The sequence below is a fragment of the Lichenostomus cassidix genome, unplaced genomic scaffold (assembly GCF_008360975.1).
Source record: "Lichenostomus cassidix isolate B80296 unplaced genomic scaffold, HeHo_3.0 HiC_scaffold_39, whole genome shotgun sequence".
NCBI lineage: Eukaryota > Metazoa > Chordata > Aves > Passeriformes > Meliphagidae > Lichenostomus > Lichenostomus cassidix.
Window position 1 is genome coordinate 266,993 of NW_028147446.1, and position 24,999 is coordinate 291,991.

At 51.6% G+C, this 24,999-nt stretch overlaps 2 protein-coding genes across 6 annotated transcripts in view; both read right to left on the reverse strand.

Annotated features, from left to right (window-relative positions):
- The window catches only part of LOC146422600 (dual specificity mitogen-activated protein kinase kinase 7), a 75,022-nt gene extending 63,338 nt beyond the window's left edge, over positions 1–11,684 (reverse strand). For 4 of the 5 annotated variants that reach the window (XM_085045960.1, XM_085045962.1, XM_085045961.1 and 1 more), the window contains exons 1-2: positions 11,525–11,684; positions 4,464–4,511 (exon numbers count right to left, since the gene is read on the reverse strand). In XM_085045960.1, the coding sequence (XP_084902086.1) occupies positions 4,464–4,511; positions 11,525–11,669 (193 nt within the window). In that variant the 5' untranslated portion in view covers positions 11,670–11,684. The remainder of the gene's footprint in view (positions 1–4,463; positions 4,512–11,524) is intronic. The other variant, XM_085045963.1, reaches the window with a different exon arrangement.
- A 2,736-nt stretch (positions 11,685–14,420) lies between these two features.
- LOC146422603 (sterile alpha motif domain-containing protein 1-like) lies at positions 14,421–23,561 on the reverse strand. Its single transcript, XM_085045967.1, has 5 exons — positions 22,972–23,561; positions 19,785–20,064; positions 17,575–17,668; positions 16,054–16,165; positions 14,421–14,755 (listed from the first exon to the last, which is right to left on the reverse strand). The coding sequence occupies exons 1-5, from the start codon at positions 23,500–23,502 to the stop codon at positions 14,591–14,593; spliced, it is 1,182 nt and encodes a 393-aa protein (XP_084902093.1). The 5' UTR covers positions 23,503–23,561; the 3' UTR covers positions 14,421–14,590.
- Positions 23,562–24,999: the final 1,438 nt, after the last annotated feature.

Here is a 24,999-nt window from a genome sequence, read left to right on the forward strand (position 1 = left end):
CAAAATTTTGCCCCATTTTCCCCAATTTTTGCCCCGTTTTCCCCACTTTTGCCCCATTTTCCCCAATTTTGCCCCAATTTTGCCCCATTCCAGCCCAAATTTTGCCCCATTTTCCCCAACTTTGCCCCATTTTCCCCAATTTTGCCCCACTTTTGCCCCATTTTCCCCACTTTTGCCCCATTTTCCCCACTTTTGCCCCATTTTCCCCAATTTTTGCCCCATTTTCCCCCAATTTTGCCCCATTTTTCCTCAAATTTTTCCCCATTTTCCCCAATTTTTGCCCATTTTCCCCAAATTTTGCCTATTCCTCTCCTCCTTTTGCCCTTTCCTGCCCCATTTTGCTCCTTCCTGCCCCATTTTCCTGCAATTCCCAACTTTTCCTCATTTTTCCCCCATTCCTGCCCCACTTTTGCCCCATTTTCCCCCAATTTTGCCCATTTCTCTCCTCTTTTTGCCTTTTCCTGCCCCATTTTCCTGCAATTCCCAATTTTTCCTCGTTTTTTCCCCATTCCTGCCCCATTTCCCCCAAAACTTTCCCCTTCCCATCCCATTTTTCCCCTTTTCTGACCATTTTTCTCCATTCCCCTCCATTTTCCCACTTTTCCCCCATTTTTCCCCTCTATTCTCCCATTTTTCCCACTTTTCCCCCCTTTTTTCCCCCATTTTTCCCCCTGTTTCCTCCCCATTTTTCCTTTTCCATTCCCTTTTTTCCCCCATTTCCCATTTTTCCTTTTCCATTCCATTTCCCCCCTGATTTTCCCACTTTTCCCCCTAAAATTTCCCTTTCCTATCCCATTTTCCCCATTTCTGTCCCATTTATTTCCATTCCCATTTCCCCCTTTTCACCCCCTTTTTTCTCATTTTTCCCCACTTTTCTTCATTTCCCCACATTTTCCCCTATTTTTCCCCATTCCTGTCCCATTCCCTCCCTTTCCCCCCATCTCCCCTCTTTTTCTCATTTCCCATTTTCCCCATCTTCCCTCAGTTTTCCCATTTTCCCACATTTTCCTGCATTCCTCCCATTTTTCCCCATTTTCTCCTCATTTCCCCCCCAAATTTCCCCCTCTTTTTCCCCCACTTCCCCAATTTTTCTTCCATTTTTCCCCCCATTTTTCCCCCTTTTTTCCAATTTCCCCTGATTTTTCCCCATTCCCCCTATTCCCCCCATTTCTCCATTTTCCCCCATTTTTCCCAATTTCCCCCATTTTCCACAATTTCCCCATTTTTCCCAATTTCTTCCCCATTTTTTCCCTATTTTCTCCCCCATTTTTCCCCAATTCTCATTTTTCCCCAATTTTCCCCATTTTCCCAAAATTTCCTCATTTTCCCCACTATTTCCATTTTCCCCAATTTTCCCAATTTCCCCATTTTTCCAATTTTTTTCCACATTTTCCCCATTTTTTCCCAATTTTTCTCCAATTTCCCCCAAATCCCATTTTTCCCATTTTTCCCCATTTTCCCCAATTTCCCCATTTTCCCCAATTTTCCCATTATTTCCCATTTTTCCCATTTTCCCCCCATCCCAATTTCCCAATTTTCCCATTTTTCCCCAAAATCCCATTTTTTTCCCAATTTTCCCATCTTTCCCATTTTTCCCCATTTTCCCCATTTTCCCCAATTTCCCCAATTTTTCTCCAATTTTCCCCAATTTTCCCATTTTCCTCATTTTCCCAATTTCCCCCATTTCCCCCATTTTCCCCATTTTCCCATTTTTCCCCATTTTTCCCCATTTTCCCCATTTTCTCCTCCTTTACCCCCAATTTTCCCTCTCTTTTTCCCCCATTTCCCCTCTTTTCTCAATTTCCCCCATTTCCCCATTTTCCCCATTTCCCCCACTTTTCTAATTTCCCCATTTTCCCCATTTTTTCCCAATTTTTCCCCAATTTTCCCAATTTCCCCATTTTTCCCCCATTTCTCCCCATTTCCTCATCGATTTTCCCCATTTCCCCAATTTCCCCCAATTTCCCCACTTTCCCCCAATTTCTCCAATTTTCCCCAATTTCCTCCCCATTTTTCCTCCATTTTTTCTAATTTCCCAATTTCCCCCAATTTTTCCCATTTTTCCAGTTTCCCCATTTCTCCCAATTTTCCCCATTTCCTCCATTTTTCCCAATTTCCAACAATTTCTCCAATTTCCCCCATTTTTCCTCCATTTTTTTCTAATTTCCCATTTTCCCCATTTCCCCATTTTCCCCCCAAATTTCCCCGTTTTTCCCATTTTCCCCCATTTTTCCCCATTTTTCAATTTCCCCATTTTTCCCCATTTCCCCCATTTTTTCTAATTTTCCCCATTTTTCCCAATTTCCCCATTTTTCCTCATTTTTCCCAATTTCCCCATTTCCCCCAATTTCTCCAATTTTTCCAATTTCCCCCAATTTCCTCCCCATTTTTCCTCCATTTTTTCTAATTCCCCATTTTCCCCAATTTCCCCATTTTTCCCATTTCCCCCCTTATTTTCCCCATTTTTAATTTCCCCATTTTTCCCAATTTCCCCCCATTTCCTCCCCATTTTTCCTCCATTCTTTCTAATTTCATTTTCCAATTTCCATTTTCCCCATTTCCCACTCCCAATTCCCATTTTTCCCCATTTTCATTTTCCATTTTTCCATTTCCCCATTTCCCCCATTTTCCCATTTTTCCCAATTTCCCCAAATTCCCCCAATTTTTCCCCAATTTCCCCCAATTTCCCCCACATTCCCAGCTGGCCGCATGCTGCTCGGGGCCAGCAGAGCTCACTCCATGCCATAGCCAGGGGAGGGACAGCAGGGGACAGCAGGGGACATTCCAGGGGACACTTGGGGACATTTGGGGACATTCCAGGGGTCATTCCAGGGGACATTCGGGACATTTAGGGACATTTTGGGGTCATTTGGGGACATTCAGGGACACTCAGGGACATTCCAGGGGGTATTTGGGGACATTCAGGGTCATTCCAGGGGTTATCTGGGGACATTTAGGGTTATTTTGGGGACATTTGGGGACATTAGAGGACATCAGGGGACATTTGGGGACATTTGGGGACATTTAAGGACATTTGGGGACATTTTGGGGACATTCAGAGAGGGACAAAGCTGCTCTGAGTGGGGAGGGAAACTGAGGCACGGGAGGGGTTAATTGGGGTTAATTAATTGGGGTTGATTTGGGTTAATTAATTGGTGTTAATTAGGGTGAGAGTCTCTAATTAGGAGAGGAGATAATTGGGGTTAATTAACTGGGGTTAATTAGGGTGAAGATCCCTAATTAGGGGAGGAGTTAATTAGAGTTAATTGGGTTTCCCTAATTAGGGGAGGGCGAGGGAAACTGAGGCATAAGGGGAGGAGTTAATTTGGGGTTAATTAATTGGGGTTAATTGGGGTCCCCAATTAGGGGAGGAGTTAATTAACCCCAATTTGGGGAGGGAAACTGAGGTTAACTGGGGTTAATTAATTGGGGTTAATTAATTGGGGTTAATTAATTGGGGTTAATTGGGGTGGGGAGCCTCAATTAGGGGAAAGGTTAATTGGGGTTAATTGGGGTCTCTAATTAGGGGAGGAGCTAATCAGGGTTAATTGGGGTTAATTAGGGTCCCTGGTTTGGGGAGGGAAACTGAGGCACAGGAGGAGCTAATTGGGGTTAATTAATTGTGGTTAATTAATTGTGGTTAATTAACCCCAACTCAGGGAGGAGCTAATTGGGGTTAATTAATTGGAGCTAATTAATTGGAGTTAATTAATTGGGGGTAATTAATGGGGCTAATTAACCCCAACTTGGGGAGACGCTAATTGGGGCTAATTAATTCGTGTTAATTAACCCCAATTTGGAGAGGGAGAGGGGAAACTGAGGCACAGGAGGAGCTAATTTGGGTTAATTAATGGGGGTTAATTAATTGAAGTTAATTAATTGGAGTTAATTAATTGGGGGTAATTAATGGGGCTAATTAACCCCAATTGGGAGGAGCTAATTGGGGTTAATTAATTGGGGCTAATTAATTGGGGCTAATTACTTGGAGTTAATTAATTGGAGTTAATTAGTTGGAGTTAATTAATTGGGGCTAATTAATTGGTGTTAATTAATGGGGCTAATTAACCCCAATTAGGAGCAGCTAATTATAATTTAATGACAATTAATGAATTCAGTCCAGCCTGGGGGAACTGAGGTGCGAAGGGTTAACGAGTTGGTTAATGAGCTCATTAGGTGATTAATTAGGGGTTATTAATTAGTTAATAATGAGCTAATGAGCAGTACCTGCTGGGAGTTCCTGAGCTCATTAAGTGATTAATTAGGGGTTATTAATTAGCTAATAACGAGCTAATGAGCAGTACCTGCTCGCTGGGAGTTAATGAGCTCATGAGGTGATTAATTAAGGCGATTATTAATTAATTAACGAGCTAATGAGCAGTACCTGCTCGCTGGGAGTTCCTGAGCTCATGAGGTGATTAATTAGGGGTTATTAATGAGCTAATTAATGAATCACAGAGCAGTACCTGCTCGCTGGGACGGAGCAGGAGCAGGGCTGAGGGTGATGACGATGACTGGGGAGGAGGAGAGCAGAGAAATGAAATAAAAGAAAATAAATAAAATAAAATAAAATAAATAAAATAAATGAAATGAAATGAAATAAATGGAATAAAATAAATAGAATAAAATCAATGAAATTAAGAAATGAAATTAATAAAATAAATGAAATAAAATAAAAAAAATAAAATTAAATAAATGAAATAAAAAAATATAAAATAAAATAAAATAAAATAAAATGAAATTAAATAAATTAAAAATAAATAAATGAAGAAAAATAAATAGAATAAAATGAAATAAAATAAATAAAAATGAAATATAATAAATGAAATAAATAAGTGAAATTAATAAAATAAGTGAAATAAAATAAAATAAATAAAATGAAATAAATGAAATAAAACATAAAATAAAATAAATAAAATAAAATAAATAAAATGAAATAAATGAAATAAAATGAAATAAAATAAATAAAATAAATGAAATAAAATAAATGAAATGAAATAAAAGAAATAAAATAAAATAAATTAAAAAAGAAATAAATGAAAAAAAATAGAATAAAATGAAATAAAATAAATAAAATAAATAAAATAAATAAATGGAATAAAATAAATAGAATAAATGAAATAAAATAAATGAAATTAAATAATTTTAAAAAATAAATAAAAAAAAGAAATAAATGAAATAAAATAAATAGAATAAAATGAAACAAAATAAAATAAATAAAATAATTAAATAAAATGAAATAAATAGAATGAAATAAAATGAAATAAATGATAAAATAAAAATTGGGAGTGAAAAGAGAAACAAAGAAGAAAATGAAATAAAATGAAATAAAATAAAATAAATAAAATAAAATAAATAGAATAAAATAAAAATTGGGAGCAAAAAGAGAAACAAACAAAAAATAAAAATATTGGGAGAGAAAAGGAGAATAAAAAAATAAATATAATATAAAATCAAATCCAAAAAAAGTTAGGAGAGAAAAAGGAAATAAAAAATAAAAATTAAAAAAAATAAAATAAAATAAAATAAAATAAAATAAAATAAATAAAAATAACAAAATAAAATAAATAAATTGAAATATTCGAAGGGAAAGAGAGAAATAAAATAAAAAAAAAGAAACAAAGAAAATATTATAAATTATAAAGGAATTGATTGGAGGAAATAAAAAACAGAAAAAACATCAAAAATGATAAATGAATTGGGAAATGAGAAATTGGAATTTGGGAAATTAATTGGAATTTGGGGAGAAAATGAATTGAAATTTGGGGAAAATTAATTTAAATTGGAGAAATTAATTGAAATTTGGGGAAATTAGTTTAGATTTGGGAAATTAATTTAAATTGAGAGAAATTCACTTATATTTGGAGAGAAATGAATTTAAATTGGGGAAATTAAATTTGGGGAAAATTTAATTTAAATTGGGGAAATTGATTTAAATTGGAGGAAATTGATTTAAATTGGGGAAATTATTTTAAATTTGGGGAAATTAATTTAAATTGGAGAGAAAATGAATTTAAATTGAGGGAAATTAATTTAAATTGGGAGGGAAATTAAATTTGGGGAAATTATTTTAAATTTGGGGAAATTAAATTAAATTGGGGAAAATTAATTTAAATTTGGGAAATTAAATTGGCAAAATTTATTTAAATTTTGGGAAATTAATTGAAATTTGGAGAGAAAATTAATTGAAATTTGGAGAGAAAATTAATTGAAATTTGGGGAAATTAAATTGGGAAAATTAATTTAAATTTGGGGAAATTTAATTTAAATTGGAGAGAAAATGAATTTAAATTTGGAGAGAAAATTAATTTAAATTGGGAGGAAATTAATTGAAATTTGGAGAAATGAATTTCAATTGGAGAGAAAATGAATTTCAATTGGAGAGAAAATGAATTTAAATTTGGGAAATTAATTTAAATTGGGGAAATTAAATTTGGGGAAATTAATTAAAATTTAGGGAAATTATTTTAAATTTGGGGAAATTAATTTAAATTGGGAAAAATTGATTTAAATTTGGGGAAAATTTAATTTAAATTGGAGAGAAAATGAATTTAAATTGGGAGGGAAATTAAATTGGGGAAATTAATTTAAATTGGGAAAATTAATTTAAATTTGGGGAAATTTATTTAAATTTGGAAATTATTTTAAATTGGGGAAATTAATTTAAATTTGGAGAGAAAATGAATTTAAATTGGGAGGAAATGAATTAATTTGGAGGGAAAATTAATTTAAATTTGGGAAATTAAATTTGGGAAATTAATTTAAATTGGGGGAAATTAATTGAAATTTGGGGAAATTAATTTAAATTTGGAGAGAAATTAATTTAAATTGGAGAAAATTAATTTAAATTTGGAAAATTAAATTTAAATTTGGGGATAATTAATTTAAATTGGGAAAAATGTTTAAATTTGGAGAAAATGAATTTAAATTAGGAAATTAAATTTGAAAATTAATTTAAATTGGGGAAATTATTTTAAATTTGGGGAAATTTATTTAAAATTTGGGGAAATTTATTTAAATTGTGGAAATTAATTTAAATTGGGAAAAATTGATTTAAATTTGGGGAAATTAATTAAAATTTGGGGAAATTAATTTAAATTTGGAGAGAAAATGAATTTAAATTTGGGGAAATTAAATTGGGAAAATTGATTTAAATTTGGGGAAATTAATTTAAATTGAGGGAAAATGAATTTAAATTTGGGGAAAAATCCATTTAAATTTGGGGGGAAAATAATTTAAATTTGGGGAAATTTATTTAAATTTGTGGAAATTAATTTAAATTGGGGGAAAATTAATTTAAATTGGGGGAAAATGAGGCAAAATTGGGAGGAAAGGAACGAAATTCAGAGGAAAAAAATTAATTTGAGAGGGAAGAGAAATGAATTGAAATTGGGGGAAAAGGAATGAATTTGGGGGAAAATAAATGAATTTAAATTGGGGGAAAATGAGCTAAAATTGGGGGGAAATGAGTGAAATAATTGGATTTTTGGGGAATAAAAAAGGAGCAGAAATTGGGGAGGGGAAAGGGGGGAGGGGAGGGTTGGAAATTCCTGATTTATCCCCAAAAAAATTGCTGGAAAATGTTGGAAAATGTTGGCTGAGGGGGGAGGAGAAACATCCTAAAAATGTCCTAAGAATATCCCCAAAATATGCTAAAAATATCCCCAAAATATCCTAAAAATATCCCAAAAATATCCCAAAAATATCCCTAAAAATATCCCCAAAACACCCTAAAAATATCCCAAAAAATCCCTAAAAATGACCCCAAAAATCCCTAAAAATATCCCAAAAATATCCCCAAATATCCCCAAAACACCCTAAAAATATCCCCAAAAATCCCTAAAATTATCCCCAAAAATCCCTCAAAATTCCCCCAAAATATCCCCAAAACACCCTAAAAATATCCCCAAAAATCCCTAAAAATATCCCATAAAAATCCCTAAAAATATCCCCAAAATATCCTAAAAATATCCCCAAAATACCCTAAAAATATCCCCAAAACACCTCAAAAAATACCCTAAAAATATCCCCAAAACACCCCAAAAATATCTCCAAAATATCCTAAAAATATCCCCAAAATATCCTAAAAATATCCCCAAAAAATCCCTAAAAATATCCCCAAAATACCTGAAAAATATCCCCAAAAATCCCTCAAAATTACCCCAAAATGACCCCAAAATCCCCAAAATAATTCCTTTAAAATTCCCCCAAAAATCCCTAAAAAATTCTTTTAAAATTTCCCCCAAAATCCCCAAAATAATCCTAAAAATTCCCCCAAAAATCCCTAAAAATTCCCCAAAATCCCCAAAAGAATTCCTTTAAAATTTCCCCAAAATCCCCAAAATAATCCCTAAAAATTCCCCCAAAATCCAAAAAAATTCCTTTAGAATTTCCCCAAAATCCCCAAATCCCCCAAAATCCCTAAAAATTCCCCCAAAAAATCCTCTAAAATTCCCCAAAAAATCCCTAAAATTTCCCCCAAAATCCCCAAAAATCCCTAAAAATTCCCCCAAAAAATCCCAAAAAATCCCCCAAAAATCCCAAAATCCCCGTGGGAATCCCCAAATTCCCTGGACAATCCCAGTGGAGCCCCAGAATCCCAAAATAACCCAGAATTGCCCCAAAATGGCCCTAAACTGCCCCAAAACCCTAAAAATTGCATCCCAAATACCCCAAAAGGGGTTTAAACTCCACTGAACAGAACAGAATTGCCCCAAAATGGCCCTAAACTGCCCCAAAATATCCCTAAATTGCCCCAAAATATCCCTAAATTACCCTAAATCCTCTCTAAATTGCCCCAAAATGACCCTATATTGCCCCAAAATGACCCTAAACTGCCCCAAATTATCCCAGAATTGCCCCAAAATGGCCCTAAATTGCCCCAAAATGACCCTAAATTGCCCCAAAATATCCCTAAATTGCCCCAAAATATCCCTAAATTGCCCCAAAATGACCCTAAACTGCCCCAAAATGACCCTAAATCCTCTCTAAATTGCCCAAAAATGGCCCTAAATCCTCCTAAACTGCCCCAAACAACCCTAAAACAGCCCTAAATAGTCCTAAATCCTCTCTAAACTGCCCCAAATATCCCTAAACTGCCCCAAAACACCCTAAATTGCCCCAAAATGGCCCTAAATCCTCTCTGAATTGCCCCAAAATGACCCTAAACAACCCAAAATTGCCCCAAAATATCCCTGAATTGCCCCAAAATGTCCCTAAAGTGCCCCAAAAAACCCTAAAACTGCCCCAAAATAATCCCAAATCCCCTCCAAACTGCCCCAAAGAACCCAGAACTGCCCCAAAAAGTCCCTAAAGTGCCCCAAAATGTCCCTAAACTGGCCTGAAATGGCCCTAAATCCTCTCTAAACTGCCCCAAAGACCCCAAAGCTGTCCCCATTCTCCCCAAAATGAGCCAAATCTGCCCCAAAATGGCCCTAAATCCTCTCCAGACTGCCCCAAAATGGCTCTAAATTGCCCCAAATCACCCTAAACTGCCCCAAAATAATCCTAAATCCCCTCCAAACTGCCCCAAACAACCCAGAACTGCCCCAAAATGTCCCTAAAGTGTCCTAAGAGAGCCCCAGACATCCCAAAATGCCCCAGAATTGCCCCAAAATGGCCCTAAATCCCCTCCAAACTGCCCCAAAATGACCCTAAACTGCCCCAAAATGACCCTAAACTGCCCCAAAGTGGCCCTAAATCCTCTCTAAACTACCCCAAACATCCCAAAATTGCCCCAAAATGGCCCTAAATTGCCCCAAACAACCCTAAAACTGCCCCAAAATAATCCTAAATCCCCTCTAAAACTGCCCCAAAATGGCCCTAAATCCCCTCAAACAACCCTGAACTGCCCCAAAAAACCCTCAAACAGCCCCAAAATAATCCTAAATCCTCTCTAAACTGCCCCAAACCACCCTAATCCGCCCCAAAATGACCCCAAACTGCCCCAAAATGGCCCTAAATCCTCTCTAAACTGCCCCAAACATCCCAAAATGCCCCAGAACTGCCCCAAAACGGCCCCAAAAACCCCAAATCCTCCCCAAAGAGCCTCAAACCTCCAGCAACCTCCTGAACAAAGCAGAACTGTCCTGAAACACCCCAAAAGTGTCCCAAACACCCCAAAACAGCCCCAAAATGGCCCTAAACTGCCCCAAAGACCCCAAAAGTGTCCCAAACACCCCAAAACAGCCCAGAACTGCCCCAAAATGGCCCTAAATACCCCAAAAGTGTCCCAAACACCCCAAATAATTCAGGACTGCCCCAAAATGACCCTAAACTGCCCCAAAGACCCCAAAACTGCCCTAAAGACCCCAAAACTGCCCCAAATGACCCAAAACTGCCCCAAATGGCCCCAAACTGCCCTTAAAACCCCAGGACTGCCCCAATGGCCCTAAAATGCCCCAAAAACCCCCAAACTGCCCAAAACAACCCAGAACTTCATTGAAATGTCCCTAAACACCCCAAATATCCCAAACTGGTAACAAACACCCCAAAATGGCCCTAAACTGCCCCAGACTGTCCCAAAACCTCAGAACTGCCCCTAAATGGCCCCAAACTGCCCTGAACAGCCCAAAAACATCCGAAATAACCCTAAACTGCCCCAAAATGCCCCTAAACTGCCCTAAATAACCCTAAACTGCCCCGAAATGGACTTAAACTGCCCCAAATATCCCAAACCTGGAACAAACACCCCAAACTGCCCCAAAATTGCCCTAAATTGCCCCAAATAAGCCAGAACTGCCCCAAAACTAACCCAAACAGCCCCAAAATGGCCCTAAACACCCCAAACAACCCAAAACTGCCTCAAAAGTTCCCCAAACAACCCCAAAATGTCCCTAAACTGCCCCAAATATCCCAAACCTGTAACAAACGCCCCAAACTGCCCCAAAACTGCCCCAAACACACCAAAATGGCCCCAAAATGTCCCCAAAAAGCCCCCAAATGGCCCTAAACTGCCCCAAACTGGCCCTAAAAAGCCCCTAAACTGCCCCAAAGAGCCCAGAACTGCCCCAAAATGGCCCTAAATTGCCCCAAAACGGCCCTAAATTGCCCCAAAACGACCCCAAAGTGCCCCAAACAGCCCCGAACCGCCCCAAAACGTTCCTAAACTGCCCCGAACCGCCCCACAATTGCCCCAAACCCGCCAAGCACCCCAAACCGGCCCTAAAAAGCCCTTAAACTGCCCCAAAACGTTCCTAAACTGCCCCAAACAACCCCAAAATCGCCCCAAGCACCCCAAACCGGCCCTAAAAAGCCCCTAAACTGCCCCAAAACGACCCTAAACTGCCCCCAAACGCCCCTAAACTGCCCCAAAAAGCCTCTATATTGCCCCAAAATGGCCCTAAACTGCCCCAAACAACCCCAAAAATCGCCCCAAACCCCCAAAGCGGCCCTAAAAATCCCCCAAACCCCCCCAAAACCCTTCTCTCCGCCCCATTTCCCCTCAGGGCCTCGCTCCCCTCCGGCCCCGCGCGGCCTCCCCTCAGGCTGTCCCGGCGCTGCCCTCAGGCCGCTCCGCTCCCCTTACTGGGCCTGGCGCGGGCAGGGCCGATGTCCAGGTTGAGGTCGATCCTCCTGCGCGCCTCGCGGTTCTCCTGCTTGAGCTTCGCCTCCAGCCGCGACAGCTTCTGCTCCAGCGAGGACGCCGCCATCTTCCCCCCCGCGCCGCGCATGCGCGGGGAGAGCGGCGGGCGGGGCTGGCAGCGGCGGCCGTACGGCGGGAGGGGGAGGTGGGCGCCGCCATCTTGCCGGGGGAGGAGCGGGGAGGGGTTCTGAGGGCGCCGCCATCTTGCCGAGGAGAGGCACAGTGCGCATACGCACAACGGGATATTGACGGTTTTTTCTGGGTCTCTGAGGGCGCCGCCATCTTGCCAAGGGGAAGCAAAGTGCGCATGCGCGGAGAGGAGCAGTGAGGGTTTCTGAGGGCGCCGCCATGTTGCCGAGGGGAGGCACACTGCGCATGCGCACAAGGGGATAGTGATGGTTTTTTTTTCCTGGGTCTCTGAGGGCGCCGCCATCTTGCCAAGGGGGGGCTACACTGCGCATGCGCACAAAGGATCAGTGTGGTTTTTTTTGATCCTCTGAGAGCGCGGCCATCTTGCCACGGGGAGGCGCAGTGCGCATGCGCAGAGAGGTGCAGTGCGGGGTTTGGGCTGCTGAGGGCGGGGCGTATTGCGCATGCGCACAACGGGATATTGATGTGTTTCTGGGGCTCTCAGGGCGCCGCCATCTTGCCGCTGAAGGCATACTGCGCGTGCGCATAACGGGATAGTGATGGTTTTGAGCCTCTGTGGGCGCCGCCATCTTGCCAAGGGGGGCACAGTACGCATGCGCGGAGAGGAGCGGTGAGGTTTCTGAGGGCGCCGCCATCTTGCCGCGGAAACGCATATTGCGCATGCGCACAACGCATCATCGAGATTTTTGAGCCTCTGAGGGCGCCGCCATCTTGCCAAGGGGCACAGTGCGCATGCGCACAAAGGATCATTGATGCTTTTTCTGGGCAACTGAGGGCGCCGCCGTCTTGCCGAGGGGATGCGTATTGCGCATGCGCATAACGGGATATTGCTGTTTTCTGAGCCTCTGTGGGCGCTGCCATCTTGCCGCGGGAACGCACACTGCGCATGCGCGGTGGGAGTTAAGGCCTCAGCGCTGCTGGGGGTGAGGGGGAGCTGAAGGGAGGATAAAGAGGATTTTGGGAGGATAAAGTGGATTTTGGGGAGCTGAAGGGAGGATAAAGAGGATTTTGGGAGGATAAAGTGGATTTTGGGGAGCTGAAGGGAGGATGAAGCGAATTTTGGGAGGATGAAGTGGATTTTGGAGGAGCTGAAGGGAGGATAAAGTGGATTTTTGGGCGATAAAGCGGATTTTGGGGAGCTGAAGGGAGGATGAAGCTGATTTTGGGGAGCTGAAGGGAGGGTAAAGTGGATTTTTGGAGGATAAAGCGGATTTTGGGTGGTTTTAGCCGCTGTGGGAAGGCGGAGCGGCTTTGCGCACGCGCAGGGCTGAGGGGAAGGGGTTTGGCCCTCAGCGGCCGCCGTAGGAAAAATGAGATTCTGAGTTTTCTGGGCTTTTCTGGGCCTCACCGGATGCCGTAGGGAAACACGGTGGAGGGAACGAATCCTACATAAACATTTATGGGGTTTAGGAGCATTTTGAGGCGATCCTGCCTTCTTTCGGGGCTCCGAAGGGCTGCATGGCGGGCCTGAGGGGGTTTTAGGGAGGCTCGAGGCACACCGGGGGTTTTAGGAGCTTTTATGGCTTTCGTGGCGCCTGAGGTTGTTTTGGGGCAGTTTCGGCTGGTTTGGGGGCAGTTTCGGCCGGTTTGGGGCAGTTTTGACTCCTTCAATGATGCCTGACGCTGTTTTAGGGTCCCTGGGGCGGTTCAGGGCCGCTGGGGATAGTTTGAGGCTGATTTAGGAAGGATTTTGGGCTCTGGCGGCTCCGTTAACCAAAGGCGCATGCGCACGGCGGAAGGAGCGTCTCCCTGTGGAGGCGAGCGCCCCCTGCCGGCTGGGAGGACCAGCGCATGCGCAGAACTTCCCCAACCCCCCAAATCCCCCGTTTTCGGGGTGCCTTTTGGGGTCTCTAAGGCGGCAAGACCCCCAAATTGGGGGATATCACCCCTGGAAAGATTTCCCCCCCAAAATGCTGAGGTTTGGTGTTTGATCGATTTCATTTTTCCGTTTTTATTTAAAAAAACCCAAAACGAGGCAGGCCCGGGTGGGGGGGAGGGGCACTGAGCTGGGAGGGGAGGGGGGGGCAGCCGCACCCCAATTTGGGGAGGGGGAGGGGCGGGGAAGGTTAAAACATGGCCGGGCAGGCCCCTCCCCCCCAACCCCCTCGGTAAAAATCCCCCCAGAGAAAAGGGGGATCCCTAAAAGGGGGCGACCCCCGAAGAGGGGTGACCCCAGGGAGTGGGGTGACCCCACCCCCGTGACCCCCCGAAAGAGGGGTGACCCCCCCGGAGTGTGGGATCCCCCCGGAGAGAGGGGTGGGACCCCCCGAAATAGAGACGGGACCCCCCGAAAATAGAGATGAGACCCCCGAAAAGGGAGGTGGGATCCCTCAAATAGGGGTGGGACCCCCCAAAAAGGGACAGGACCCCCCAAAATAGAGATGAGACCCCCGAAAAGGGAGGTGGGATCCCTCAAATAGAGGTGGGACCCCCCGAAATAGAGGTGGGACCCCCCCCAAATAGGGACAGGACCCCCCAAAGAGAGGTGGGACCCTAAAGAGAGGTGGTACCCCCCCTCAGAAAGGGATGGGACCCCCCAAAATAGAGGTGGGACCCCCCAAAAAGGGATGGAACCACCCAAAATAGAAGTGGGACCCCCCCAAAGAGAGGTGGAACCACCCAAAATAGAGGTGGAACCCCCCAAAAATGGGTGGGACCCCCCCCAAAAAGGGACAGGACCCCCCAAAAATGGGTGGGACCCCCCAACCCACCCCCCAAAGTCTCTGTGTGCAGCAGCAGCAGCAGGGGGGGAGGGGCTCTCCCGGATACCGGGGTGCCCCCGGGTTTTTGGGGAGCCCCCCCGGGTTTTTGGGGAGCCCCCCCGGGTTTTTGGGGAGCCCCCCCCGGTTTTTGGGGGTCTCAGGCCGGGAAGGGCTCCGGGGGAGGCTCCTCGTCCTGGAAGTGGCTGCGCTGCAGCAGCTTCACGTGGTACTCGTAGATCTTGAGCGCCGGGCCCAGGCGGATGGACAGTCCTGTCAGCACGTCAGCCCTCTGCATCAGCAGCAGAGACTTGCCATCGATCTCCTGGGGACACGGGACAGTCAGGAGACAGCCAGGGGACAGCCTTGGGGACATGGGGAGAGTCAGGGGACATGGGGACACCAGGGAGACAGGGGACAGCCAGGGGACACAGGACATGGAGAGTCCTGTCAGCACGTCGGCCCTCTGCATCAGCAGCAGAGACTTGCCATCGATCTCCTGGGGACAGGGGACAGTCAGGGGACAGCCAGGGGGACATGGGGACAGCCAGGGGACAGTGAGGGACAGGGGACAGCCAGGGGACAGAGGACATGGAGAGCCCTCTGAGCCCATCAGCCCTCTGCATCAGCAGCAGAGACTTGCCATTGATCTCCTGGGGACATGGGACAGTCAGGGGACAGCCAGGGGACAGTCAGGGGACAGTCAGGGAACAGCCTTGGGGACAGGGGACAGCTAAGGGACACAGGACATGGAGAGCCCATTGGCCCTCTGCATCAGCAGCAGCAACTTGCCGTCGATCTCCTGGGGACAGGGGACAGCCAGGGGACACCCAGGGGACAGCCAGGGGACAGCCAGGGGACAGCCAGGGGACAGGCTGGGACGCAGCCCAGGTGGCTCAGGGGGATGGAGGAGGGTGGGAGTGTCCGTGGGGGAAATGGGGTTTGGGGACATGGGGACACCCCAGTGGGGACACTAGGCATCCACCAGAGGTTATGGGGGACAACTTGGGGACACCCCGGGGACAGTGGGGACACGCAGAGGGTGGCAGTGGCCATGAGGAATTGGAGGGGGACGTTCTTGGGATGTCCCCACAGTGACAGAAGGAGCCCTGGGGACACCGTGGGGGGACAGAGGGGACACTGGGGGGGGGGAGGAGGTCCCCACCTGCCACTGGAAGGACATCCGGAGGTGACAGAGGTGACAGGATGTCCCCACCTGCCCCTGGAGGGCACCCAGAGGGGACAGACAGGTGACAGACAGGTGACAGACAGGTGACAGAGGTGTGACAGAGGTGACTGAGGTCCCCACCTGCCCCTAGAGGACACCCAGAGGTGACAGAGGGGTGACAGAGGGGTGACAGAGGTGACAGAGGTCCCCACCTGCCCGTGGAGTACACCCAGAGGTGACAGACAGGTGACCGAGGTAACAGAGGTGACAGAGGGGTGACAGACAGGTGACACAGGTGACAGAGGTGACAGAGGGGTGACAGAGGGGTGACAGAAGGGTGACAGACGGGTGACACAGGTGACAGAGGTGACAGACAGGTGACACAGGTGTGACAGACAGGTGACACAGGTGACAGAGGGGTGACAAACTGGTGACACAGTTGCCAGAGGTCCCACCTGCTCCTGGAAGGCGCCGGCCTGCTCGGGGAATCCAGCCTCGGTGAAGTACTCGACCACATCCCGCACTGACCACTCCACTGGGTCCACAGCCTTGTCCTTGCGGCCGGCCCTGGGGACAGGGGGACACTGTCACTGGGGTGGGGACAGGGGGACAGGGGGACGACATGGGGACACCGTCACTGGGGTGGGGGCATGGGGACACAGGGACAGTCACTGGGATGGGGACACGGGGACACAGGGACATGGGGACATGGGGACACGGGGACATGGGGACATGGGGACACGGGGACATGGGGACAGGGGGACATGGGGACACGGTCACTGGGGTGGGGACATGGGGACACCATGGGGACACTGTCATTGGGATGGGGACATGGGGACACCATGGGGACACCATCACTGGGATGGGGACAGGGGGACACAGGGACACTGTCACTGGGGTGGGGATGTGGGGACACCCATGGGGACATTGTCACTGGGGTGGGGACACTGTGGGGACATGGGGACACCCATGGGTACACAGGGACATGGTCACCAGCATGGGGGGACATGGGGACATGGTCACTGGGATGGGGACACTCGGGGGGACATGGGGACAATGGGGACAATGGGGACAATGGGGACAATGGGGACAATGGGGACAGGGGACAGCCAGGGGGACATGGGGACAATGTCACAGGGATAGGGGACACCAGTGTGAACAGGGAGACACTGGGGGAGACAGGGGGACACCGGGAGGGGACAAAGGGATACCAGTGGGACATGGGGACACCTTGGGTGGCACAGTGGGACACATGGGGACACCTGGGGTGACACAGCGGGACACAGAGGGACATCCAGAGTGACACAAGGGGACACTGCATGGGACACTAAGTGAAACAAGGTGACACAGTGGGACACTGGGTGGGACATGGGGACACCCAAGGTGACACTGAGTGACAGAGGGTGACACTAGGGGGCACCAGGGTGACACAGGGTGACACTGAGTGACATGGGGTGACACAGGGTGACACACAGGGGACACCAGGGTGACACAAGGGACACCAGAGGACACTAGGGTGACACTAGGGTGACACTAGGGTGACACTAGGGTGACACACAGGGGACACTAGGGTGACACAGGGGACACCAGGGTGACACTAGGGTGACACTAGGGTGACACAGGATGACACATGGGGACACCAGAGGACACCAGGGTGACACACAGGGGACACCAGGGTGACACAGGGTGACACATGAGGACACCAGGGTGACACAGGGGACACTAAGGTGACACCAGGGTGACACAGGGTGGCACACCGGGTGACACAGGATGACACAGGGTGACACCAGGGTGACACAGGGTGACACACAGGATGACACATGGGGACACCAGGGTGACACAGGGTGACACAGGTGACACACAGGGGACACCAGGGTGACACAGGGGACACAGGGGGACACACAGGGTGACACAGGGTGACACCAGGGTGACACAGGGTGACACAGGGTGACACAGGGGACACAGCCCCGACTCACGTGCAGCTGAACGGTGTCCCCTCGGTGGCCTGGGGACCTGGCCGGCCTGGGGACAGTGGCACCGAGGGCTCTGCGCCTGCCAGCGCTGGGGACACTGCGGGGACAGCAAGGGTCAGCCTGGGAGTGACCCCAGAGTGACCCCAGAGTGACCACAGAGTGACCCCAGCCTGGAGTGACCACAGAGTGACCCCAGCCTGGAGTGACCCCAGTGACCACGGCCCAGAGTGACCCCAAAGTGACCCCAGAGTGACCCCAGCCCAGAGTGACCCCAGAGTGACCCCAGCCCGGAGTGACCCCAGTGACCCCAGCCTGGAGTGACCACAGAGTGACCCCAGAGTGACCCCAGTGACCACAGCCTGGAGTGACCACAGAGTGACCCCAGAGACCCCAGCCTGGAGTGACCACAGAGTGACCACAGAGTGACCCGAGTGACCCCAGTGACCACAGCCTGGAGTGACCACAGCCCGGAGTGACCCCAGAATGACCCCAGTGACCCCAGCCCAGAGTGACCCCAGTGACCCCAGCCTGGAGTGACCCCAGAGTGATCCCAGTGACCCCAGAGTGACCGCAGCCTGGGAGTGACCCCAGCGTGACCCCAGAGTGACCAGCAGACTGAGCACAGCCTGGGGACAGTGGCACTGAGGGCTCTGGCCCTGCCAGCGCTGGGGACACTGTGGGGACAGCAATGGTCAGCCTGGGAGTGACCTGAGTGACCCGGGGAGTGACCCCACAGCCCTGAGTGACCCCTGAGTGACCCCAGGAGTGACCCCACAGCCCACACTGACCCCTGAGTGACCCCGGGACTGACCCCACAGCCCAGAGTGACCCCATAGCCCACACTGACCCCACATGCAGGACTGACCCCACAGCCCACACCGACCCCACAGCCAAGGCTGACCTGACACTGACCCCACAGCCCACACTGACCCCACATGCAGGACTGACCCCACACTGACCCCACAGCCCATACTCACCCCACACCCCACACTGACCCCACACTGACCCCACAGCCAGGACTGACCCCACACTGACCCCACACTGACCCCACACTGAACCCAGACTGACCCCCAAAAGCTCCATCTCCCCTCTGGACTGACCCTATAGCCCCACAGCATGAACTGACCACCAGCATGCCTGGAGGGACCCCGAACTCCTAAACTGCCCCTCTGATCCCCCAAAACTGCCCCCTGCACCCCCAAACTGCCCCCTGCACCCCTAAACTACCCCCTGACCACTGAAACCATCCCCAAACTGCCCCCTGATTCCCCAAACTGCCCCTCAGCACCCCCAAACTGCCCAAGCCCCCCCAAACCACACCCAAATTGCCCCCCAGCACCTCCAATCTGCCCCAGCCCCCACAACATCCCCAAACTGCCTCCAGCCCCCAAACTGCCCCCTGATCACCCAAACTGCCCCCAGCCCCCAACACACCCGAACTGCCCCCTGATCCCCCAAGCTGCCCCCAGCCCCCAACATCCCCAAACCACCCCCAGCCCCCCAAACTGCCCCCAGCCCCCAAACCACTGCCAAACTGACCCCAACCTCCCCAAACTGCCCCTCAGCACCCCCAATCTGCCCCCAGCCCCCACAACACCTCCAAACCGCCCCCAGCCCCCAAACTGCCCCCGATCCGAAACTGCCCCCAACACCCCCAAACGTCCCCCGATCCCCCAAACTGCCCCCAGCCTCCCCAAACTAACCCCCAGCCCCCAAACCACCCCAAACTGCCCCCTGATCCCCAAGCTGCCCCCAGCCCCCAACATCCCCAAACCACCCCAGCCCCCCAAACTGCCCCTCAGCCCCCAAACCACCCCCAGTGCCCTCCTGATCCCTAAATTGCCCTGAGCCCCCAAAACCACCCTCAAACTGCCCCAGCCCAACACCCCCAAACTGCCCCAGCCCCCCAAACCACTGCCAAACTGCCCCCAGCCCCCAAACTGCCCCTAGCCCTCAAACTTCGCCCGATCCCCAAACCGCCCCCTGATCACGCAACCTGCCCCCGTCACCAAACTGCCCCAGTCCCCAAACCGCCCCCAGTCCCCTCAAACTGCCCTCCTGCACCCCCAAACCACCCCCAGCCCCCAAACCACCCCAGCCCCCCAAACTGCCCCCTGATCACCCAATCTGCCCCCATCCCCCAAACTGCCCCCAATCTGCCCCCAGCCCCCTCAAACTGCCCCCAACCACCCCAAAACTGCCCCCCGGGGTACCTGCTCTGTCGGGCTGCCCGAAGGCGCCCTCCTTCTTGAGGGGAGCCCCGTGCTGGCAGCCCCCCTCCCCCGGGGCGCAGGCCTTGGCCTGGGGGGGTCTCTCGGGGGGGGGCTGGCCCGGGGGGCGCAGGGGTTGCCCCCCTCGGCCCTCCCCGTTCAGCTGCCGGGGGGGAGCAGCGTCCTCCGAGGCCTCGGAGCCTGAGCCTTCATCGTCCTCGTCTTCCTCGTCCTCCTCCTCCTCCTCCTCCCGCGCCGACGCCTCGCTGCTGCTGCAGGGCGGCTGGCGGGCAAAGGGTTAATCCCAAAACGTGAAACAACCCCGAAAATGGGGAGATCCCAAATTTATGGGTTTGCAGAAAATGGGGAGATCCCAAATTTATGGGTTTGCAGAAAATGGGGAGATCCCAAATTTATGGGTTCGCGGAAAATGGGGAGATCCCATCCCCCCCCCGCTGAAATTTGGAGGTTTTCTGAAAATGTGGTTTTTTGCCCCAAAATGGGAGAGCTGAAGGTGGAGAGTGGTTGGTGGTGGTGAGGAGGGAGGTTATCCTCATCCCAAAAAGAGATGAGGTGTTCCCAAAAATGAGCTCCCCGAATGGAGGGTACCCCAAAAATGAGCTCCCCAAACTCAGGATATCCCAAAAATGAACTTCCCAAATCGAGGATACCCCAAAAATGAGCTCCCCAAATCGAGGGACCCAAAAAACCCCAAACCAAACCCAAAAAAACCCCAAACCAAAACAAAAAAACCCCCAAACCAAACCCAAAAAAACCCCCAAACAATATCCCAAAAATGAACTCCCCAAATCCAGGATATCCCAAAAATGAGCTCCTCAAACTCAGGATATCCCAAAAATGAACTCCTCAAACTCAGCATAATCTAAAAATTAACTCCTCCAAATCCAGGATACCCCAAAAATGAACTCCCTAAATCGAGGGTACCCCAAAAATAAACTCCTCAAATCGAGGATATCCCAAAAATGAGCTCCTCAAATCAAGGATATCCCAAAAATGAACTCCCCAAACTCAGGATATCCCAAAAATGAACTCCCCAAATCGAGGGTACCCCAAAAATGAGCTCCCCAAACTCAGAATCCCCCAAAAATTAGCTCACCCAGCCCTGCAGAGTCCCCCCAAACCCCCAATTCTGCACTTCCCCCCCACAGCTGTGTCACCCCCTCATTGTCATTGTCCCCCCCAAATGTCCTGGGGACCCCAAACCTCCCAGTCCTGGCTCTAGGTGACCCCATGGCCCCCTCAGGTCCCTGCTGTCACCTCAGGGTGACCCTAAAGTCTCCCCCAGTCCCTGTTCCCCTCTCTCCATGCTACCCAAGTCCTCTCTGGGGTCCCAAACACCCTTTTGGGGTCCTTGGTGTCCCCTCAGGGTCCTCCCCATGTCCTCAGGGTCCCCCCAAGTCCCCTCAGATACCCCCCAAGTCCCCTCAGGGTCCCCCCAAGTCCCCTCAGGGTCCCCCCAAGTCCCTCCCCAAGTCCCTTCAGCACCCCCAGACCCCCTTCTGTGTCCCATGTCCTCCATCAAATCCCTTCCACCCTCTTAAGCCCCCCTCGTGTCCCCCCTCTGTCCCCACCACCCCTTCAGGGGTCCCCATCAATTCCCCAGTGTCCCCTCAGCATCCCCTCACTCCTCTCAGACCCTCAAATTCCTGCTGCTGTCCCCCTGCTCCCCTCAGGGTCACCCTCCCTGAGCCCCCCAGTCCCCTCCATGCCCTCAGCGCTCCCGTTCACGACTCCTGCTGTCCCTGTCCCCGCTGTCCCCTCAGAGCCCCCCTCAGTCCTCCTGGCGCCCCTTCACAACCCCAAACCCTTAGGGCTCCGGAGCTTCCTCACGACCCCAAACCCTTAGGGCTCCAGTGCCTTCTCACGATCCTAAAACCCATCAGTGCTCTGGTGCCTCCTCACGACCCCAAAACTCCTTAGGGCACTGGTGTCTCTTCATGACCCCAAACCCCTTAGGACTCCAGTGCCTTCTGACCCCAAACCCCTCAGGGCTCTGGTGTCTCCTCACGACCCCAAACCCCCTCAGGGCTCCAGTGCTTCCTCACGACCCCAAACCCCCTTAGAGTTCTGGTACCTCCTAACCACAAACCCCCTCAAGGCTCCGGCACCTCCTCACGACCCCAAACCCCTCAGGTTTCTGGTGCCTCCTGACCCCAAACCCCCTTAGGGCTCCAGTGCCTTCTGACCCCAAACCCCTCAAGGCTCTGGTGCCTCCTGACCCCAAACCCCTCAGGGCTCTGGTGTCTCCTCACGACCCCAAAACCACTCAGGGCTCCAGTGCCTTCCAACTCCAAACCCCCTTAGGGCTCCAGTGCCTCCTGACCCCTAACCCCCTCAGGGATCCAGTGCCTCCTCACGACCCCAAACCCCTCAGGGCTCCAGTACCTCCTCACGACCCCCAGCCCCTTCCCCTGAGTGTCCCCTCGAAGAGCCCCCGATCTCCTCACCCCTCCAGGGACCCCTCACGATCCCTAACCCTCCATTCCCCTCAGCCCCTCATGGCTTCCCTTTCCTGCACTCCTCCTCACGACCCCCGAGCCCCTCAGGATCCCCTCAGGATCCCCTCAGCCCCTCGGTTCTCCCTCAGGACCCCCAATCTCCCCATCCCCTCAGGGTCCACTCAGGCCTTCAATGTTCCCTCACGACCCCCACTCCACTCAGCCTGTCTGGAGCCCCTAAAGCCCCCCCGGCTCTCCCTCACGACCCCCGGGCCCTCATTCCCTCACCGCTCCGCCCTTCCCGCGCTCCCCCTCACGACTCCCGGTTCCCTCCCCGCCGGTTCCCCTCACGACCCCCGGGCCGCCCGCTGCCCTCAGCCCCTCACGACCCCCAGGCCTCCCGCTCGCCTCAGCCCCTCACCGCTCCCCTCAGCCCCTCGCCGCTCCCCTCACGACCCCCAGGCCCCCTGCTCCCCTCAGCCCCTCGCCGCTCCCCTCAAGACCCCCGGGCCTCCCGCTCCCCTCAGCCCCTCACCGCTCCCCTCAGCCCCTCACGACTCCCCTCACCCCCGCCGCTCCCCTCACGACCCCCATGCCTCCCGCTCCCCTCACCCCACACCCCAGGCCTCCCGCTCCCCTCAGCCCCTCTCCCGCTCCCCTCAGCCCCTCGCCGCTCCCCTCACGACCCCCGGGCCTCCCGCTCCCCTCAGCCCCTCGCCGCTCCCCCTCACCTTCCGCGCCCGGCCGGCGGCCGCTCTCCCGCGCTCCCCGCGGGCCGTGGCGATGGCGCCCAGCCGGGTGCGCTCGGGCCGGGCCCCGCCGCCCGCTCCGCCGCCGCCGCCCGCCCCGGGGGCCGCCCCGGCCGCCCCCCCGCCGCAGCCGGGCGCGGCCGAGCCCTGGAGGCGGCCGCGGGTGAGGCGGCCGTCGCCGCCGAGGAGGCGCGCGGTGTCGCGGAGGCTGACGGGCGGCGGGCGGCGGGCGGGCGGCGGCGGGCGGCGCGGCGGCTGCACGCGGGCGGCGTTGCGGTACGAGATGCTGCCCTTGTAGGAGACGCGGAGCACGGCGCGCTGCTGGATCAGCTTCTCCAGCTCGGCGCGGGTGCGCTCGGGCTCGGGGCCGTGCCGCCGCCGCACCATGCGGCAGATGCGCTCCAGGTCCGGCCGCGCCTTGCGCGAACGCAGCGAGTCGATGGTGTCCAGGATCCACTCCTGGTACCGCGGGGCCTGCTCGGGGCCCGGCGGCGGCGGCGGCGGCACCGCCATGGCCCCCCCCGCGGCACCGCCGGCCCCCCCTCCCGCGCCCCTTCCTCCTCCTCCTCCTCCTCCTCCTCCTCCTCCTCCGCCCCCGCCCCGCCCGCGCGCGCCCGCCCGGAGGAGGAGCCGCGGCCGCCGCGCGCGCGCGCCTCGGGGTGGAGCCGCCCCGCGCGGCCGCGCCCACGGCAGGCCACGCCCACCCCCGCGCTGGGCCACGCCCACCCCGGGAGAGGCGCGCCTGGCAGAAGGGGCGGGGCCTGGCGAGGAAGCCACGCCCATGGGAGTTGAAGCCACGCCCCCAGTGAGGGAAATCCCGCTGCCGGTGGAGGCCACGCCCCTCGTGGAGCCACGCCCATCGTCGCAGAGCCACGCCCGTCGGTTGAAGCCACGCCCCTGGGGCCCCGATCCCCGCCCCCCTCAAGTGGGGTCACCCCAAATCCATGGAGCTCCTGAGCCCACGGACACCCCGAATCCATGGGGTCACCCGAATTGCAGGGACACCCCAAACTCACAGACACCCCAAATCCATGGAGTCACCCCAAATCCAGGGACCCCCTGAGCCTGTGGCCACCCCAAATCCATGGGGTCACCCCAAATCCAGGGACCCCCGAACCCATGGACACCCTAAATCCATGAGGTCACCCCAGTTGCAGGGACCCTCTGAGCCCACAGTCACCCTAAATCCATGGGGTCACCCCAAATCCATGGACCCCCAGAGCCCACCGTCACCCCAAACTCATGTCCACCCCAAACCCATGGGGTCACCCCAAATCCAGGGACCCTCTGAGCCCATGGCCACCTCAAATCCAGGGGTTCACCCCAAATGGAGGGACCCCCGAAACTCATGGCCACCCCAAATACATGGGGTCACCCCAAATCCAGGGGGACACCCCAAATCCGTGGGGTCACCCGAACTGCAGGGACACCCCAAACTCACAGACACCCCAAGTCCATGGGGTCACCCCAAATCCAGGGACCCCCTGAGCCTACAGACACCCCAAATCCATGCAGTCACCCCAAATCCAGGGACCCTCTGAGCCCACAGACACCCCAAATCCATGGGGTCACCCCAAATCCAGGGACCCCCCGAACCCATGGACACCCTAAATCCATGGGGTCACCCCAATTGCAGGGACCCCGTGAGCTCACAGTCACCCTAAATCCATGGGGTCACCCCAAATCCATGGACCCCCTAAACTCATGGACACCCGAAATCCATGGGGTCACCCCAAATCCATGGACCCCCCAAACTCATGGCCACCCCAAATACATGGGGTCACCCCAAATCCATGGACCCCCAGAGCCCATGGACACCCCAAACTCATGTCCACACCAAACTCATGAGGTCACCCCAAATCCAGGGACCCCCTAAACTCATGGACACCCCAAACTCATGGCCACCCCAAATCCATGGGGTCACCTCATTTCCAGAGTCCCCCTGAACCTTGAAAATCCCAAATCCATGGGGTCACCCTAAACCCCAAGCCCCAAATCCAGAGCTCCCCC